Below are 18796 nucleotides of genomic sequence, written 5' to 3'. Positions count from 1 at the left end.
TGTACTAAACTCCACAGATTTGCAGAGTATCTTCTATAACCCTATTAAATTCTTGGCTGCTTTCCTATTAGAAAGCCCAGGACTTTCCTATGAGAAGAGATTAATTCCTCCCAGGATGAGTCAAAGTGGCATTCCTCAGGGGTCAGTAATGGGACCAGCGCTGTTTCACATCTTTGTCGGCGACGTGGACAGGGGGATCGAGTGCACCCTCAGCAAGTTTGCCAATGACGCCAAGCTGCCTGGTGAGGTTGACACGCTGGAGGGAAGGGATGCCATCCAGAGGGACCTTGACAGGCTTGAGAGGTGGGCCCGTGTGAACCTCATGAAGTTCAACAAGGCCAAGTGCAAGGTCCTGTACAAATACAGGCTGGGTGGAGAACAGATCGAGAGCAGCCCTGAGGAGAAGGACTTGAGGGTGTTGGTTGATGAGAAGCTCAACATGACCCGGCAATGTGCGCTTACAGCCCAGAAAGCCAACCGTCTCCTGGGCTGCATCAAAAGAAGCATGACGAGCAGTCAAGGGAGGTGATTCTCCCCCTCTACTCTGCTCTCCTGAGACTCCATCTGGAGTTCTGCATTCAGCTCTGGGCCCCCCCTCAATGTAAGAAGGACATGGACCTGTTGGAGAGAGTCCAGAGAAGGGCCACCAAGATGATCAGAGGGCTGGAGCACCTCTCCTATGAAGACAGGCTGAGAGAGTTGGCATTGTTCAGCCTGGAGAAGAGAAGGCTCCAGGGAGACCTTATAGCAGCCTGCCAGTACCTGAAGGGGCCTACAAGGAAGTTGGAGAGGGACTTTTTACAAGGGCATAGAGTGATACGACATGGGCTCATGGCTTTAAACTGAAAAAGGGTAGATTTAGATTAGATCTAAGGAAGAAATTCTTCACTCTAAGGGTGGTGAGGCACTGGAACAGGTTGCCTGGAGAAGGTGTGGCTGCCCCATCCCTGGAAGTGTTCAAGGCCAGGTTGGATGGGACTTTGAGCAACCTGGTCTAGTGGATGGTGTCCCTGCCCATGGCAGGGGGTTGGAACTGGATGATCTTTAGGGTCCCTTCCAACCCAAACCATTCTGTGATTCTATGAAAGAGAAGGTGATGTAAATCCATGTTTTGGTGCTGCTTGGGCCAGCGCATGATCCCCTGGTGCCCTGCCGAAGGGTCTCGCCCCCCGGGCAGGGGATGCTAACGCCCCTCCCAGCCCCGCTGAAGCCCCTTTGCTGCACCGTCAGGGGCTTTTCCGTGCAGGAAGAGCTGCTAGCCATTCTGGATGTGGTCTGCCAGCCCTTACCTCTCCGTCTCTGCTTCCCCGAGGTGGCCGAGCAGCTGATGACCATCGCCTACGAGAGCGGCGTCAACCTGTTCGACACGGCCGAGGTGTACGCGGCCGGCAAGTGAGTGCCCGGTGTCCTGCTCCGCTTTCCTGGGGCCCCTCTGCCTGGCCCTGCTCCCCCCTGTGTCACAGTCCCTCACGTGGATAGGGCTCTGGTGGTGCTGGGGAATCCCCCTTCTCCCTGAGGGGGCACAGGAAAACCTTTATTTTTGGAGGAGTCTTGCAAAAAAAAAAAAAAAAAAAAATCCAAACCAAACCCCCTTGCACCCAGCTGAAGCCTGAAATGTATCACTTGTGCCACTTGCTCTTGGCACAGGGAGAAAAATGTCCTGAATAAACGAGGAGTCAGTGCGCATCTTAACGGTGATGAACGGCCTGTGCCCCTGCCAGCTCCCAGGCACCGCTCCCGGCACGGGAACCGCTCTGGCTGCCGCAGAGCTAATGCTCTTAGCGTTGCTGCCAGACTGGGAAAAAAACCCATCCATCCATAATATATTTGACTTTGGCTGATTTATATGGCTTTGTATTTAGTGTAAAAGGTGGACCGGGACATCGCGTCCCTGGTGCGGGGATGGAGCGGCTCTGCCTTCCCAGCGGAGGTTCAAGCAGACGCAGGGCACCGTGTGCCGGTCTGTGCCCGCAGGAGGGAGTGGGAAAGGTGCTTTGTACCAATGGAGGGACCCGGCCCGGCCGATGCTGGGTCACTGTCACCCGGGGAGGGGAGGGGAGGGCTGCACAGCCGAGCGCGGCGCTGGGTGGTAACATCCCGGGGAGGTGGGGTAGATGGCGGCCGCGCTGGTACAGCCGGTGCCGAGCATCCTCCTGTCGCCCTGACGCGGGGCTCGCTCTCTCTCTCGCGCAGGGCTGAGGTCATCCTGGGGAACATCCTGAAGAAGAAGGGCTGGAGGTACTGTACGGCTGGGCGGCACTCCCTGCCGCCCGCACGCGAGCGGGACCCCTGGGCGCACGAGAATCCTTCTGGTTTTTAAAAATGATGCGTGTTAGGCGCTGCCGGCCCAGGAGCGGGAGCTCGTGGCTGCGAGGGCTGGGCACAGAGCAGCCAGCCAGGGCTCCTGCGGCAGCCTGGCCTTTCAAGCGCCAAATAAAAATGCTCTCCTGGTTTGGTTTTTTTTTTTGGGAGCGCGCACCGGCTTCGTGAGGCTGCGATCATCAGCCTGCGGTGCTGCCCCGACTCTCGCACGAGACCATCGTCTCTGCGCACAGCACAGTTAACGCAAGTTCCGAGCATAGCCATCACCTTTTCCGTGCGCGGTGTACGGAGACGCATTATTTGTGTGTCGGCATCCATATCTGCGTACGTAAGACTGTGCATTACGAATGCAAAGCTGTGATGGGCCTTCATCTTGGGTAGCCTGGTAGGACGTGATACCTAATTTAAATGATGTGCATTAGCATATGTTGTGTAGTTTTAAGAGCATTTACATAATCTTTAAAGACCTCCTGTGTGTGTCGTGTTCAGCCTTCAACTGAAGAGTGGATCCTAGCAGTGCTTTCTCCAAAAGCAGTATCCCCTGTGCTAGGGAGATGATAATTCAGTAAGAAATACTCGGGGGACTGTGGAAGAAAAAAAACAACTGAGTCTAGCAAAAGCTGGAGAAATTTTGTGTTATACACATACAGTTATGCAGCAAGGTAGTTTGCGAATGATAAATCTTTGATTTAATATCATATGGGAATTTCTAGATTAATTCAGTGAATATACCACTCTTGGAATTTTAATAACCCTGGGAATACTGCGTGATAGCGGGAAGCACTGGGCTCGGATACCAGGAGGGAAAAGCGCTGGAGCCCTTGGTGAAGGGCTCTGGAGGTTGCTTACTCCATAATTAAAAATGTATCTTTTTTTTTGGTCACTTCACTGGAATTAGCTTTGGTTTCCAGACACCAGCCTGTGGTCACTCCCTGCCTGCGGGAACCTGAGCGTGGGACAAGTGGCCTGTTGTAAAAGAAGGATTATAGCGATGTGTAATGCCCGCTCTGAGCCCAGGGCTGCAGGACCAGGCACGGCCGCCGCTGCGGGAAGCCAGAGTCCTGCCGCTTGCCGATGGCCAGCATCCTGCTTGGTTACTTATATTATATTTTTTTAACAATAATAATTTTTCTGTTCTGTTTGCAGGAGGTCCAGTCTGGTCATAACAACAAAACTGTACTGGGGTGGAAAGTAAGTCTCGCAGTTACTCGTAATGGTGTTTGCTGCCAAGGCTGGGGTGCCGTGCCGGGCATGCTCCCGCCCCGAGCAGGGCTGTGGATCCAGGAGCTGTAACCAGCGGGGTGAACCACCTTGCTCCGAAATTGCGGACGATGTCAATGAAGCCTCAGTGCTGGGGGGGCACAGCCCCGTCCCCGCGCTGCCTGGCCCCGGCAGCCCCGCCAGCATCCTTACCCCTCCGCTTCGAAATGCCGGACGGTAGCTTACAGTCAGGCAATGTCCGTAGCAGGGCTGTTACCGTGTTAAATTAACGGTGGTATTGCTCATCCCAGATGCTGTTGTCTTTGAGACTGGGAACGCAAATGAGGTTCAGGGTCTCTCTGTTGCACGAGTTGTAACTTCATTTTTGGGAGGTTTAAACCAGAATGTGGAATTAGCGCTCGTTAGCACCTCAGACCTCTAACAGCCATGTACCTCTTTTGCCTTTGCAGAGCTGAAACGGAAAGAGGGCTTTCGAGAAAACACATCATCGAAGGTACGTGCTGCACGGGGCAGGGGTCTGGCCGTGCCCGAGCGCCCTGGCGCGGGCGCGGTGGGATGGATTCACCCCCGGGCGAATGCTCTCCCATGAGCCAGGTCTGCTCGACCCTGGCACTTGCGGGCTTTCCACACCAGCCCAGTGCGAGGTGGTTCCCAGGCGTGGCCGTGGAGGGCCCAAAAGGCACCGAAGGATTATTCTGGCTTTTCTCAAAAAGCGTGAGCGGATGCGTTGCACACAAAAAGCCTTCTCCACTATGCCTCTGTGCAGCAATAACCTTTTGGTTTATTGCTATAATAAGCGAGCGTGTTGTCCTTGGCCGGCTGCGTGCGTGTTCCTCGCAGATTTATCGCTTACCTGCGGCAATCCGGGTTTGCCACGCCGGGGTTTCATCGCTCGCTGCCTGGCGCGGGTTCCCGGCAGCTCTGCGCCGTTGTCCTCGAGAACGGCCCCGATCCCAACTGCCGTGAAATGCCCGCAGGCAGGAAGGCTCGGTGGGTCTGGAGCTGCTCTGCTGACACCCCCCAGCTCTTGCCCGGAGAGGCCGGGGGTGGTCAGCGGCAGCGTGCGGTCGGCAGAGGTGGCCGTGGCCGCGTGGGCTCCCTCGGATGCGGACGCGGGGCGTGATGTCAGCCGGCAGAAACAGCCTCTGGAGGGGTGCCAGGTCCCATCCGCCACGCAGCCGGCTGGGAAAGGCTGTGCTTTGCTCTCGGTGCCGCTGCTTTTCAGGTGCTCAGGTTTTGTGTACGTTCCCTCTCCCGGCTCCTTGCACCCGGTCCCGCATCCCGCTGAGTGATGCCATTGCCTTATGCACAGCCTTACTCATCTGTCGGGATTTATTCACCCAGGTCTTTGCTGCTCCTCACCTTCCTTCTGATTGCTTTTTTGTTCTCTCAGATAGGTTGTTGTTGGAGTGAGAGCACATATGTTTTTCTATATGGACAAGTGTGTTTCACCTGATCTGGCTCTTCCCGGAGGGCTGTTGGGTGTCGGGTCAGGCACCCAGGCACAGCGCCCACAGGCAGAATTATAGCTTGTACAGGACTTTTCATGCAGAACACAAATAGAGCAGCACCCATAAAAAGACACACTTCTATCGTACTAAGGATCAGCGGCGTCAGCCACGACCTTGTCCCAGCGAGAGGCCCCTGCCTGGGCTGGCTCCCCACGGGGGCTGGAGCAGACCCCAAAACCCCTCAAGAGGACCCTGGGGCCAACAGCCCCCCCCGGTGCAGATTGCGAGCGGGTCCCGGACCCAGAAAAGCAGCCAGCAGCACAGAGGGCCTGGGTCAGTCTTCGACATAAATCCTGAGTACAAAATAGCCTGGGTTTGGAGAAGAGCTGCGTAAAGCCGTGGAAGGGAGTTATGGGGGGTGCCGGGCTCCTCGGAGAGCCGGGAAGCCTCCAGGACAGAAGGGGAGCATCAGGCTTGGTACCTGTGCTGCGGAGCTCTGCAGAGGGATTTGCACCGCCCGCCTCTTGTTGCTGTTTGACCCGCTTCTGGCTGCTGCCACGCAGGGATGTGCCAAACGCCTTCTCTGGCTTAGTGGGAAACGATACCCTCCGTGCCGGAGCCCCTGGGGCAGCCCGGGGCGGCGGGCTGGGCTGCTCCCCGGGACGCGGCCGCTTCTCGCTGGGCAATGCCGCTGCTGGCCTGGGTAAGCCAGGTCTGAAGCCCCAGGGGAGCAGCACGCTCCGTAAACCAGCACGCCACAAGTGCTGCAGCAATGAAAAGTGATTCTCTTTATGGCACTGGGTATGCTGGAGTCATTAGCCTCCTCTTTGATTGATGAGATAAACCCTAATTGTTTACAGCGGCGGTTGGTTAAGCTAATGTTTGCTGCCAAGACAAATTGGAAAAGAAAAATTCAGGCTCATCTCTATTACCGTGGTGTCAGTCGTTTGATGGCGCGGGGGGGACCAGCCTGCTCGCAGTTCACGCCGCAGAATAGGCGGGAGGTACGCTTTGATCGTGGCTTATCAGAAGGTCGCATCCGTCTGCAAAAAATGGGGTTTGCCCGCCAGAAACGGCGGCTTTAACTTGCGCTTGGCCATTTGCGTGTTTTATCACCAGAATCTGCAATGGCCCATTGGTCACAACTTTCAATGACCAGGATTTGTTCTGTATACGTTATAACATAGATTATACGGAAAGTATCGTGACTGTATTAAATCCTCTACCCCTCGCCTGGGATGCCACTGCCACCTGCACCACAGCCTGGCTAATACCGTGCCCAGCGGGGGACGAACGTGGTCCCCAGCGGACGGGGTGGGCAGAGCAGCCTCCTGCCTGCGGGGCGGATTTGCTCGTCTCCCACGGCCGAGGAGCTCTTTCTCAGCGGCGAGGAGCATCGCCAGAGCACGGGCGGTTTTGCCTCGTAGTAACCAGCTCGTATGTCTGGGATCGTCCTGGAAAGTTCTCAGTATTTAGTATCTGCAGAACTCGGCTACATTAGGATATGGCTTTCACGTTAAGGCAATGCTGGAGAAAGTTTTTGAGCAACGTTTTATTGAACTTTCATTTGCGTAACCCCCTCACGAGGTGCGTCCCAGCCGCCGGTGGGCACCCAGAGGTGCTTGGGGAGGTTGCAGCCATGTTGCAGGGGGTCCAAACCCGTCCATTCGCCACTTCTTGTGGAGCTACTTCGTGAAATGATAGAAAAATACTGGCAGGAGTTGAAATAACTTCACAGAAAACATAGCAAATAACGTTAAGGTCAATGTTAGCTATTTTCCATAAATACATTTGGCAAAAATGGCCTTTTTTTCCATCCCAAAATTCAGAGAACATTTTCAGACTGCTCTATTTTGGCTCATTCTTCATGAACATTCATAAAAACATTTTGTTCCTGGGAAGATTCATAGAAAATAAGTGTTAGAAATCCTCTTCTCTCTCTCTCATGCACACGCATATATATATAAATATATACATGTAGGCTTTTGATGCCATTTCCCATCAGATCCTCATGGAGAAGCTGTTGAAGCCTGGGCAGTCCTGAACAGTAGCCGCAAAACAGCGTCTTGCCTTGCTCTGCAAAACTCTTTCTGCCCCATGCAGTGCAGCGGCGGGCACGGGTTGCTCACCCTGCCGAGAGGGCGAAGCCCTCCGCGGTGCTTCGTCGGCTCCTCGCAGCCTGTCGAAGGAGTGCCGCCCTCCTCCCAGCCCGGCTTGCGCTTCTGGAAGGCTCCCCCGGGGCTGGGCTTTGTTAGGCGGGACAGGACCAACGCGACGTGCCCCGGGCTTGCGCGGAAAGGCTCTGTGAGGTGATTTAGATTCAATTAACTCTGAACGGGAGCGGAGGGCTGACGTCGGTGCCTGGCAGCTGCCTCCTGACGGGCTGGCCACGGACACGCTTGGGAACCCGTGTCTGTTCCAATCCAAACCTCCACCTAACTAAAAAATGAAACACATTCTCGGGGAAGGAGGGCAGCTCTGCACGCGGCCAAACCGGTGTTTTCTTAACACGGCTCCACGGACGTGGGACAACATTACGCGCCATGCTTCTCATATGCTATATGGTCGTGCCTATATATGGTAGATACGTACATAAATATAACGAGCTCTGGTTTTGCTAATACGGTTCTGTACCCGTCAGCCCCACGCTGCCGCACCCCTGCCTCTCTCTGACCGTGCAGGTTCTTGTCTCTGCTTTGCCGTTCCCAGGGCTAAAGGCTTCTCTGCAGAGGCTGCAGCTGGAGTACGTGGATGTCGTCTTCGCAAACCGGCCAGACAATAATACCCCCATGGAAGGTTAGTGGAAGCTGGAATTAAAGGTTTTAACGTGACTGATCCTGGCTTATAGGCTTAGATTGATGATGGTAGGAAATGAAAAACAAGTTTTTATTAAATATTCAGGTGGGGCAGCTTAAATATGAAATACCTCATTCGTGATATCCTGGAGCCCTATATATTTATACTTCAATGAAATGAATTTATATCTCTTGAAAGGAAATTGAAGTTTCCTTTATGTCCCAGTGGTGGCTTTAACATTGTTTGTTTCTTTATTTCCTTTTCCTGATTCCTTCCGATAAAGCGAATTTGCATTTGCATTTCAGGCAGGTCTTTGTGTCTAATGAAGCCTGTACGTCCCCACCCTTGGTGCAGCCAGCTCTAGGGAGGGGACGGTGCCAGCGCTGCCGTCCCCACCCTTGTCCACGTCCCCTGGGCTGCCCGGGTAGCACATGCTTCTCCCAGCGCTAAAACCAGGGGTGCGCTCCAATATGTGGTCAGAAACGAGAAATAATTGGCAAACGGAGGGTTCGTTGCCTCAAGTGCACGAGCAGCACAAGCTGAGACGTAGTGTCTCGGGCGGGCTCGGCCGAGGGGCCGTGCGAGGACGCGGCCCCGGGCACAGCGGGGTCCCCCGAGCCCGGCGAGCGGCGATGCTCTGCCCACGGCGGGGCTCAGCCTTGGCGCCGCGGCCCCTCGCTCCTGGTGGGGAACGGTCCTTGTGAAATGCAGCGAGGGGGGAACGAACCCAGGACCCTGCGAGACCCCTGAATATCTGTGCGCTTTAATTATGTCTGTTGCTGGTAACTATATATTCATGTTTGGTACGTGGCCATGGAGCCCGGTTATCCAGGAACCTTCATGAATATGTTTTGGGGTCAGTGCCCTATTTAATGGGCACCAGTTCCCATTCCTTCTCTTTTCCCATGGGAGTTAACACAACCATTCACACTGTAGCAGAAGATTAGCTTCACAGCTAAATAAAAAATAGCAAGAAGAAAGACTTGCAGGCTGCAGAAGCTGTCATGGACGAGTACATGTAAATCAAACAACCCTGGAGCTTGACAGGCCCCTCCGAAGCTCCTGGCTGGGCTTTCCGCGGTCGTGACGCCTATTTTCTTAACGGACGTGGGGTTGCGCGACGCGGCACGAAGCCTGCCTTGGATGGCAGTACTGCTGCCCCGGCCGACCGGCGCCAGCAGCTACGGCTTCAGGGAGCTGCCTGGGATTTTAAGACCAGTGCAGATTTTGTAGTAGCTGATGAGGCCAGGGAACGTGGCATGTTGTATCTTGGAGGCAGAAACGACCTCTCTGCTCAGTCAGCCCTCATCTAATGAGGCGGGTCAGAATATATTTCCCATGCCCGTGCCGCCCAGCCGATCGCAGGCGTTCACAGCTTTTAAGACGCTAGAGATACTGCTAGCAGCGCTGGAGCTTGGCAATAAGGTATAAACTGTGGTGCTCGGTGAGACTGTGAGCAGGGTGAAAAAAGGGACATTTTTATTATGAATGGTGTGGTGTTGATTCTTTCCCTGTACTTCATGCTTTTTTTTATGGTTCACCTACTAAGCCACTTCTATCCCAGAGCATCTGTTGAACCATCTGTCGGTTCTGCACTATCTGGCATGCACAATAACTGCTGAGCTACCTCCACACGATGTATAACCCCCGCTCCGTCTCCTTGCGTGCCTATGCTTTTCCCAGGAGCAAATAGCTGCTTCTGATGCAGAGCCATTTGTAGGTAACCTTAAAACGTTCCCTGCTTGGGCTACTCGTGCCGACATGGGAGCGTCCTGCTCGAGCAAAGAGCGTTGTTGGATGCTGTAAGGCACAACCAAATAAATCAAAGGAGAGACTTTGAATGTTCATTTTTTCTTCGCTTGCTGCTTGCCGGCAGGTGAGGTTTCTCTGTGAGCACTCGGGCTCCTCCGTCTGCTGGGAGCTGTGTGTCTGCGGGCGCCAGCAGGCAACGGGTCCGCAATTTGGAAATCCTCTGGTCCACCCCAGCCAGAGCGGAATCGCTCCCCCAGGCTGGTCAAGTCCCAGCTCAGGCTGCCTTAGGAGGCGTGGGGAAAGGAGATCTAATAAGAAGAGATGAGAGTTTAATACAGATTTCTTTATTGCAGGTGACTCTGGTCCCCAAAGCGGCAGGCAAAGCTTGCTTAATCTAAAAATCTGAAACGTATTTACCTTTCTCAAAAGTCTCAGAGCAAATTAAAAAAGCTTTTCATCATAGAAGCAAGGCACTATTAGCTCCGAGGAACATCTGGAGCCGAGTACCCTGCGCAAAGCTCTTTGCACAACCTGCAGCCAGGTCCGGCAGGTCCCCGGCCGGGACGGCCGTGTCCCTCCTCGCCCCCGACCCGGCCTCGGCTCTGCCGGGGCGGGCAGGACGAGGGGCCACCCTCGCTGGCGTCGGCCGTCTGGGGGGCGATGCTGCCCCGGCACCTGGGCAGCTCTGCCGTCGCACGGTCCCCCCCGACGGGGACCTCGGGAGATGGGCGAGGGGAGGGGTCCGTGCTTCTCTCCCGCATTTCTGCGAGTTTCGTGCCTCCTTAGTCAGGCTGGAGGTCTGATCCCCCAGCTGTGCTGGCAGATGATTTTTCTCATCCCAAGCAGCTTTTCCAGCAGGTGAGCAGGGTGGCTCTGGCTGCAGGGAAGGGGGGTCCCCAGGGTCCCCCGGTGACACCCCCATTGTCACTGTGCCGGGGCACCGGGTGCCCGCTGCCCGGCCAGCCCCCGGCCTCCAGCCCTGGCAAGCAGGTGGGGAAGGTGACATGGTTCCTACCAGGGAACTTTAACCTCCTTCAGAATTATTATTATGCTGCTGGAGGCTGTTTTCTGGGTTTTGAAACATTCATTTATGTTTAAAAAAAAAAATCTCCCCTTCTTGAGTGATGCCATTTCTGCCACCCAGCTGGCAGACTGAGCGGTCCAGGCACGTGCTCTTCACAAACCATCCCATCGCCATACCCGCGGGAACGGTCTCTGCTGAACAAGAAGATTTTTTTTTTTTTAATTTTTTTTTTCTGAGTTGACTTCAGTTTTTCTTGAAAGGAGTAGATCTGGGAGAAATGAAAACAACTATGGACTGAAATGTGTAAGAGGCACATGATGAAATGCTTATCAAAATTCCTCAACGGTAGCACGGCAAAAATAGAAAACTGAACCCAGCGAGAAGCTGGCGCTGGCAAGGAGGGAGGGATTGCCGTAGAGCTGCCCGTCGCACGCAGCACGCCCGCGGGTAGCAGGGTAGCTGCTTGGGAACGGGGCATTTTGTAGGACTAGTACATGCCCGAGAGTAAAATGCTTAGAGATGGAGAAAAGTGTGGCTTTGGCCAAAATGAAGAAGAAAAAAAAAGAAAACAATATCTGGCATTTGAACTCTACTCTTCATCCGGGAAAAAACTCCTCAAGGCAACATTTCCCTGGAGAGGAAATCTCCCTTTTCAGTGGGAAGGCAGAAGCCCGGCGCAAGAGGCAGGGTGTCTCTTGTACGGCCCTCCGAGGTTATAAATGGAGACTTCATCATCTTTAGCTGCTTGTCGCTGTCTGCAGAAGAAATCTCACAATAACGTCAAGATTGGCAGTGTAATCTCCCCTCTGCCAAGCTCCTTTTTTTTTTTTGCTTTCCATAAATAGGACAAGAATCCTCATGATATAAAAGGCAGCTCATCTTGATCTTGAGACGGCGATGCCCGGAGTCGTTGTCCAAGTAACAGCAGGCACGCCAAGGGATGCAATAAGCGCACAGGGCTTCTCCGGGCAGCCCTGCGTCAGACCCGAGTCGTTTCACTGTAGTTGGATGGGTCAGAAATTCGCGGTGTAGGTGTGGACGTCGGTCCCTTGCCGCTTCCCAAGGGAAGAGCGCACTGAGATGTGGCAGCACCCACTGACTGCCAGGTGCCTGCCAGTGGTGACTCTTCTTTTGCTTCTCGGAGTGAGTTTAGCCCATTTTTGTCTAAACGCTGTGTCCTTAGCGGCCAGCGTAGTGCCAGCGCCCTGGCAGCCGCTGCTCGGCTCCAAAGGGCGGGGACTGCCGAAGCTCCGTAAGAAATATGCATTTATTACCGCAGCCGGGGCAATTATTCCTGCTCTCGTGGCTGCTCGTGAGGACTGGGTCCCCAGACCCGCAGACCCTGCCAGTCCGCAGACCCTCCCACCCTGGGGACCCCTCTCAGTCCCGGGGACCCCTCTCAGCGCCCGGCTCCTCTTGCAGCAGCGACGCGATGGGCGCTGCCGGGGCCCCCGCGATGCCGTGTACCCAGCAGGCTGCTCCCAGGAAGAAATCAGGCTTAAAAATGAGTTGCAAACAGCAAGCGGGGGCTATTTTCCTTACAGCATTAGCAAGGCAACCTACCAGGCTCTGGAACCTCCCGGGCAACCATGAGGGATAGACAATTTTTTTCTCCTTTTCTCACAAACTAAAGTTTTTGATGGGTTTTCTCCGCGCCCCCCCCCGCAGAAGGCAGGGCTGCTCAGCAGAGGTTTGATGGCTGGAAATTAAAGATGCTGTCCTGCCACACGTAGCCTTGCAGGCTTCCATCTTCCCAAAGGAAAACGAGGACGGCGGGAGCGCGGCGCTGAGGAGCTGTGCCGGGTTTTGCGGAGGTGCCGCCTGCCTCTCCCGCGGGCGGCAGGGCCCTCGGCGGAGCAGGGTTCGGTTATCCAGTTTTGTAATTGTATCCCCAGCATCCTAATATTCCTAGTAAAAAGAAGCAGGACCTAATATATGCTTTTAGTAAACAAATTTTAAAATAAATTTAATTTTTTTTAGTGTATTTTTCGACTGTGCTGCCCTCTTGTGTTAAATTTTAAAAGAAATACTATCATAAGGCGGTGGTAGGTAATAGCCAGTTGGTAAAAGCAGTTTTTAGACAACTGCAGGATAAAATTCTTTACATTTGCACTGTCAATGCTTTTTCATCCATGCTTGGGCAAGAGAACACAGCAGAAGTAGTGCTTAATGCAAAGCTGCTCAGGCTTGTTGGCGTACTTGGCATTTGTAAGTGGCTTTGGGAGGATTTGGTGCTGAAAAATTGCCCTCTGTGCAGTTCTCATCCTTCTTTTTTCCCTCCTTTAGAAATTGTCCGAGCGATGACACATGTAATAAATCAAGGCATGGCGATGTACTGGGGAACGTCGCGCTGGAGCGCTATGGAGATCATGGTAAAGTCGATTTTGGGGAAAGCGTTGACACTTGGTAATTCTGCGTCCAGGCTGCAGAGTCTGCTGAAAGCCACGCTGGGAGCTGAACCACAACTCTGTCTGGGCTGGGGATGTTTGTGGTTTACTCCACCCAGCACCTTTTCACCTAAAATAATTTAAAAACCTGTTCTGGAATGAGCCTGATGTTAATTAGAAGATGGACTGATCTAGTGGTTTGGGGGTTGGGTGTCTTGGCTCGTTTAATTGGGGTTTGTTTCGTTTTGGGTTTATTTGGCTGACTTCAAGACTTTTGGTAAAGCTCCTCTTTGACGTCTGTGCCCGTGGCCGCTGGTGCTCTGTTTAAGCCGTGGCTCCCGGCAGCAGCTCCATGGCCCGTGGAACCATCAGAGCTGCTGCTGCGGTGGGAAGGGTCCCCATGCAGGGGAGAAGGACAGCACCGCTCAGCACGTGTCATGTCCAGGGGTGCAGAGGGGACACATCCCCGCTCGGCCGCAGGGACCTCGTAACCTGAAAAACCCCAGACTGGGGGAACCAGCGTCCTCACAGCTCATCCGTAATGCTTTGTCAGAAGCATTTGTTGTCGTTGCCCAGAGAGGTAGTGGAGGCCCCATCCCTGGAAACATTCAAGGTCAGGCTGGACGGGGCTCTGAGCAACCTGATCTCGTGGAAGATGTCCCTGCTCATTGCTGGGGGGTTGGACTGGATGGCCTTGAAAGGTCCCTTCCCACCCAAACCATTCTGTGGTTCTAAGAGGTTCCAGGAGCATCCTGCTGGTCCCTGCTTTTTGCAGTGGGGTCAGAACACGACAAACAAGCTCGGCCCCGACCGTCCCAGCCGGGAAGTTGCTTGGCTCGTCGCTGCGCTGGCGCTGAAGCTGCTTTGGGCTGGGGGAGGCAGAAGAGGGGTATGGGGGCAGGGGCAGCGGGGAAGCAGCACAGGCAGGGATGGGGCCGTGTTTCTGGCTCGGCACGGCGGCGTTCATGGGGACGTGCATGGCCTTGCCAAGGGATGGCGAAACTTGAGTTCATTGGCACCCGCATGCTCAAGGAGTGTTGGCTGGTAGGTTACGTCCTGCGAGGCGCTTTTACTTAATGAAGTACTTTATCTACTGATTCCTTTTCTCCAGGAAGCCTACTCCGTAGCCAGGCAGTTTAACATGATACCACCCGTGTGCGAACAAGCTGAATACCACCTTTTCCAAAGAGAGAAAGTGGAGGTTCAGCTGCCGGAATTATATCATAAAATAGGTAAGGCTGAGACTGCTGTGCCTTTCAGCTATTTCATTTGCAGAAAGGAATACAGAGCAGGCTGTCCTGGGGCTCTAGAGGGAACAGCGTTCTCCTCCCCTGGATCTGAAGGGGACAGACAAGTATCTATCTAATGACCTAGAAGAAAAACTGGCTTACCGTGCCTCCGATAGGGATAGGCGCTAATTGCCACGGCTGCTTCCTACTCTTTGAGACTCAAGGCAGCAAGGGCTTAGGCGATGCCAGGGCTGAGGAGCAGGAGTTCAGGTACTTTGCTGCAGCAGGAACCAGGACGGGGCTGGAGGCTTTTGGATGAATACAGTTTTGGATGAATAAGCGACTCGGTGTCTTCCTTCAGGGCATCAGCAGCATCTTCCTGGAAGACACCGACTGAACATCACCGACAGTGGCAATAGAAACAAGCGGCAACTGTTTTGCTTTTTTTGTTTTTAACCGAAAGTCCTGTTTTTTGATACAACTCCGATTTCTCCCAGTCCCCTAAAAATCTTCTTCCCTGCTTTCTCTGCAGGGGTCGGAGCAATGACGTGGTCTCCGCTAGCCTGTGGGATCATCTCAGGGAAATACGGCAACGGCGTCCCTGAAAGCTCAAGGGCTGCACTGAAGGTATTGTTTTTGTTGCACGTTCGCGAAAAGTAGATGTGCCGTTTTTGTGAGGGCAGGAAAATCACAAAGGGAAAACAGATCCCTCGTGAGCAGGCTGGCCCGTGTGCTGCTGTATTGATAGATCAGCTCGGTTTCTCAGGCAACCGCACTCCAAACTGCGGGAGAATCTGGGTTACGAAGACGCTTCCGTTCCCCGCCGCAGCGAGCTGATGGCTGTGAGCCGGTTGTGGGGCAGCACGCGGCTGGCGCCCGGCTCTGCGGGGGCTCTGCAGAAGGATGCCGTCCCCACCCGTGCACTGCCCGGGCATCGCCGGCGGGAAGGCACAAGCCCCGGGGTTTCTGCTGTGCTTGATGCTCCCAGCTGCTGTTAATCGATACAGCTGCCATGACTCCAAAACCTCTTAACCCCGCGCAGGGGGTAAAACAGACTTGGACGTCGTTCTTCTGCCCGCCCTTCCCTGGGCACCAGCCCGCCGGGCAGCAAGTGCATGGCGGGAGAGCTCAGCCCCGCAGCAGCCCTCCAGGGAGCCCCACTGAAACCCCCGGGTCCTCGGTGGTCCTGCCCTCTGCCGGGCAGGGCAGCAGCCCTCTCTAACAGGGTTAGCGCTGCGGTGTCACCGCAGCGCTTGGTTTCTCCCACATTTATCCTGATTTTATTCTTATTGGGGGTTATGGGGGTCTCCTCCCATATTGTGCCAGTGGCAGGCATATTATTTAATGGTTTGAAAAACAGCAGAGCATTAAAATGTCAAGGATTTGGGAAAGAAACCAACCAAAATGATATTTGAGGCTCTGTGTCAGCTGATGGGCAAAAGCCAACGCCGCCTGACAAGTGCTGGCAGACTGGCGCATGTCCCCGTGCTGGTTTTTGCTGAGCTTGGTGCTTTTTAAAGGAAAGATGCAGTCTCCACTGACTCGCTTATAAAGGGCAGCATTTTCAAATGTGGAATTTCATTGCATTTGGGTTGGTTTTTTTCCAAAATAAAATGTATTATTAACATTTGGTAAACGCTAGCTAAGAAGGTAGCATTGCAGAGAGGGATCCAAATTAAATTGAAGAGAGTGAAGCAGAATCAAGTTTCAAGTCTGGAGCTGGGAGAACTGACATCTCAGCTTTGTTTAATTAATTTTCTAATCTTCAACAGTAATAGTAAGCTTGAACAAGATCAGATGTTCTCAATTTTTTTTTTTTTTGGGGGGGGGGGTCAAAATCTTCTCAGGTTGACTAATATTTCACTTTTTTCCACTCTGTGATGGGATCCAGTGGTCTAAAAATAGAACTGAGGAGGTTCCAGGTTCCAGATGGAGTCCACCAGTTGCATAAAGCCAGAGAGATACAGCCGTAGGCTCTCACCAGAGACACCCCGGCCCTGTCGTAATCGCTCCGGGTAGCAAAGCATTGTGTCACTCAGCCTCAGTTACCTCCTGGCTAGGATATGGCTTTTTAAGAGCTGTTAATAATTGCCTTAAACGTTCCATCGTGGAAGATTAAAGCTAACGGTCGATTGCAATGTAATTCACCTCCAGTGCTACCAGTGGCTGAAAGAGAAAATCATAAGCGAGGAAGGCAGAAAGCAGCAGGGGAAGCTGAAAGACCTGTCGCCCATCGCCGAGCGCCTCGGGTGCACGCTGCCGCAGCTGGCCGTCGGTAGGTGACGGGACGGGGGGACGACCCTCCCTGCGCCTTCGCCCTTTGCTGTTGTCACAAACGCATCACCTAGCACGCATCCTCGTGGTGCGGAGGGCAATGCTGGGGTGCCGACAGAATGTTCGTGCCTTACGAGAGATGAGGGCAGGTGAAATCTTGCGCAAGCCCCTAAAGCGACAGGTACTCCGCTAGTGCTCCCATCCTTTGCTGAGGTATCAGCGACGGTTGGGTAAACGGGAGCACAGAAAGAGATGCGTCGTCTTTCCAGTAGGACAAAGGATGGCTTTGTCTTTGCCTGTATCTATAGATCTATGTTTTTATTTAAAACATTTAAATGATTATTTACTATCAGGAGTTATGGAACAAAATGCCAGAAACACGGGAAGACGGATGATGGGCAATGCAACACCTCATTAGGAGAAGCTAAGGCATTTCAAGGAACACAGTAAAAGAACAAAACAAAATATGCTTTAACTTTAGGTCAGGCAGTTGGACTAGATGATTGTTGTAGGTCCCTTCCAACTGGAATATTCTATTCTGCTCCATTCTAAAGCCCACTGTAGGACATTAAAATGCCATGTATTTCTTCTGAGGTAACCCCTGCTCTGTTACCGTCACACAAAAATAACATGTTTTTGGGGGGGGAGGCAGTAAAGTTAAAAATTACTTAAAATAAGATTGTTTCCAGCATCATCATCATCATGCTTTCATTGACAAGAGGGCTGGTGTACCTTGGGCCATCGTCAGGGGTCGAACCCCAACCTGCCCGTTTCTCTGAACGGTCCCTCCCTGGGTGGAAGCCATCAGTTGTTCGGCGCGCTGGGCTGACAGACACAAGGGAATGCTACTTTTTAAAAAGAGTTGTTGGGGTTTTTTTTAAATAATTATCTTTGTGCTGCCGAGAGCCAAGGCTGAAAAATACCACACGTGTCTGTTAGAGAAATGATCCCTGGTTCAAAGAGCCAAGCAGTGAATCCCTGTGATTTGTGATAGGGAAAAACCAACCCCCACAATTATGACCACTGCTGGCCCAAGGACCAGGGTCAGACGGGATGCTGGAAGATCTGCTCTGTGGTTTGTTATCTGATCCGTGCATCTTCCTCCTGGTAGTACCCGAGGAGCAAAGTGAATGTTGGGACAAATAATGTTGTCGTTATTTTTCAAATAGAGATAGAAGCTCTGACAAACATTAGGATCTAGAGTAATGCCGTGTTGTGAAGCCCATGTTCCTGACCGTCTTGTGACTTTATTCCCAGCATGGTGCCTGAGAAATGAGGGGGTGAGCTCCGTTCTCCTAGGATCTTCCAACCCGGAGCAGCTGATAGAGAACCTCGGAGCCATACAGGCAAGTGCAGGTGGTGGTGGCACCTCAGCAGAGGTGGGGAGTTAGCTACTGCCCAGCTCCCTTTGGGGGTAACGCCAGCATACCTCGAGACAAGCGCCTTCCTTCTCTTCATATAGTTTTAACACTCTGTATTTTGTTTCAGGCACCTTCCAGTTCTAGTTACACACATTAATCAGGCGTCACCTGGGTGCGTCACCATGACTTAGCACCATTCGTGGCAGTTATAGCCGTATCCAGCAACAAGAGGGTGGCATCAGCAGGTTTAATATAGCTGAAAAAGCAAGCGACCTGATTCCAGGACATGTTGTGATATATTCTGTGCCAAGTCTTCCACAGGGCACGTGCCACTTGCACCCACCTTAATTATTCTCTGTTGCTTTTCACAATAAGAGCTTCCTCTGATGTCCTCGCCACCAGCTCACTTTCCCCTGCAGCCGAGTAATATTGCGCATATGAAGTTTAGGAGCACTTCTGTGATTCTCTCACAGGGTGAAGATACTACAGTAGTTTTTCCTTTAAGGGAGAAAGGTATTAGATGAATGTTTAACTATCTGTCACACAAAAAGACAGAGGCAACATTATGTTGATAAAATCTAGATTTAAATTTGGAAAAAAACTTTAATGGAAGCTGGATTTAAACATCAGTTTTCTTCTACCCCTAGGTCCTTCCAAAGATGACATCCCATGTTGTAAACGAAATAGATAACATTCTGGGAAATAAGCCCTACAGCAAGAAGGACTACAGATCATAATGCAATGCATGAATTACCTGGACTGCATGGTTTAAAAGTGCTCTGTACAGAAGTACAGCCCCGAGTTAATATCGGTCATGAGAATCATTCAGCAGCTTGCTGCTCGGTGTCTACTGTCACTGGATCCTTCGAGATGTGTGCTGTTGCTACCAATCTGCAGTGAAGTTTAAAAGCACAGTTGATCTCTCTTCTAACCAAGAATAATCTTGTATTTTCTTACCTTCAACTGAATTCATTAATTT

At 52.7% G+C, this 18796-nt stretch overlaps 1 protein-coding gene across 5 annotated transcripts in view; it reads left to right on the top strand.

The window, feature by feature from the left end:
* KCNAB1 (potassium voltage-gated channel subfamily A regulatory beta subunit 1) overlaps positions 1–18554 on the top strand; it is a 75481-nt gene extending 56927 nt beyond the window's left edge. For 3 of the 5 annotated variants that reach the window (XM_072868074.1, XM_072868075.1, XM_072868076.1), the window contains exons 4-14: positions 1313–1392; positions 2194–2238; positions 3469–3513; positions 3993–4036; positions 7704–7790; positions 12853–12938; positions 14065–14185; positions 14715–14809; positions 16337–16457; positions 17714–17802; positions 18465–18554. In XM_072868074.1, coding sequence (XP_072724175.1) covers positions 1313–1392; positions 2194–2238; positions 3469–3513; positions 3993–4036; positions 7704–7790; positions 12853–12938; positions 14065–14185; positions 14715–14809; positions 16337–16457; positions 17714–17802; positions 18465–18554 — 903 coding nt within the window. The remainder of the gene's footprint in view (positions 1–1312; positions 1393–2193; positions 2239–3468; positions 3514–3992; positions 4037–7703; positions 7791–12852; positions 12939–14064; positions 14186–14714; positions 14810–16336; positions 16458–17713; positions 17803–18464) is intronic. The other 2 variants (XM_072868077.1, XM_072868078.1) reach the window with 1 other exon arrangement.
* Positions 18555–18796: the final 242 nt, after the last annotated feature.

Source organism: Ciconia boyciana, chromosome 7 (genome assembly GCF_034638445.1).
Source record: "Ciconia boyciana chromosome 7, ASM3463844v1, whole genome shotgun sequence".
NCBI classification, from domain to species: domain Eukaryota; kingdom Metazoa; phylum Chordata; class Aves; order Ciconiiformes; family Ciconiidae; genus Ciconia; species Ciconia boyciana.
The sequence above is the reverse complement of the archived record's forward strand: the minus strand, read 5'-3'. Positions and strand labels throughout refer to the sequence as shown.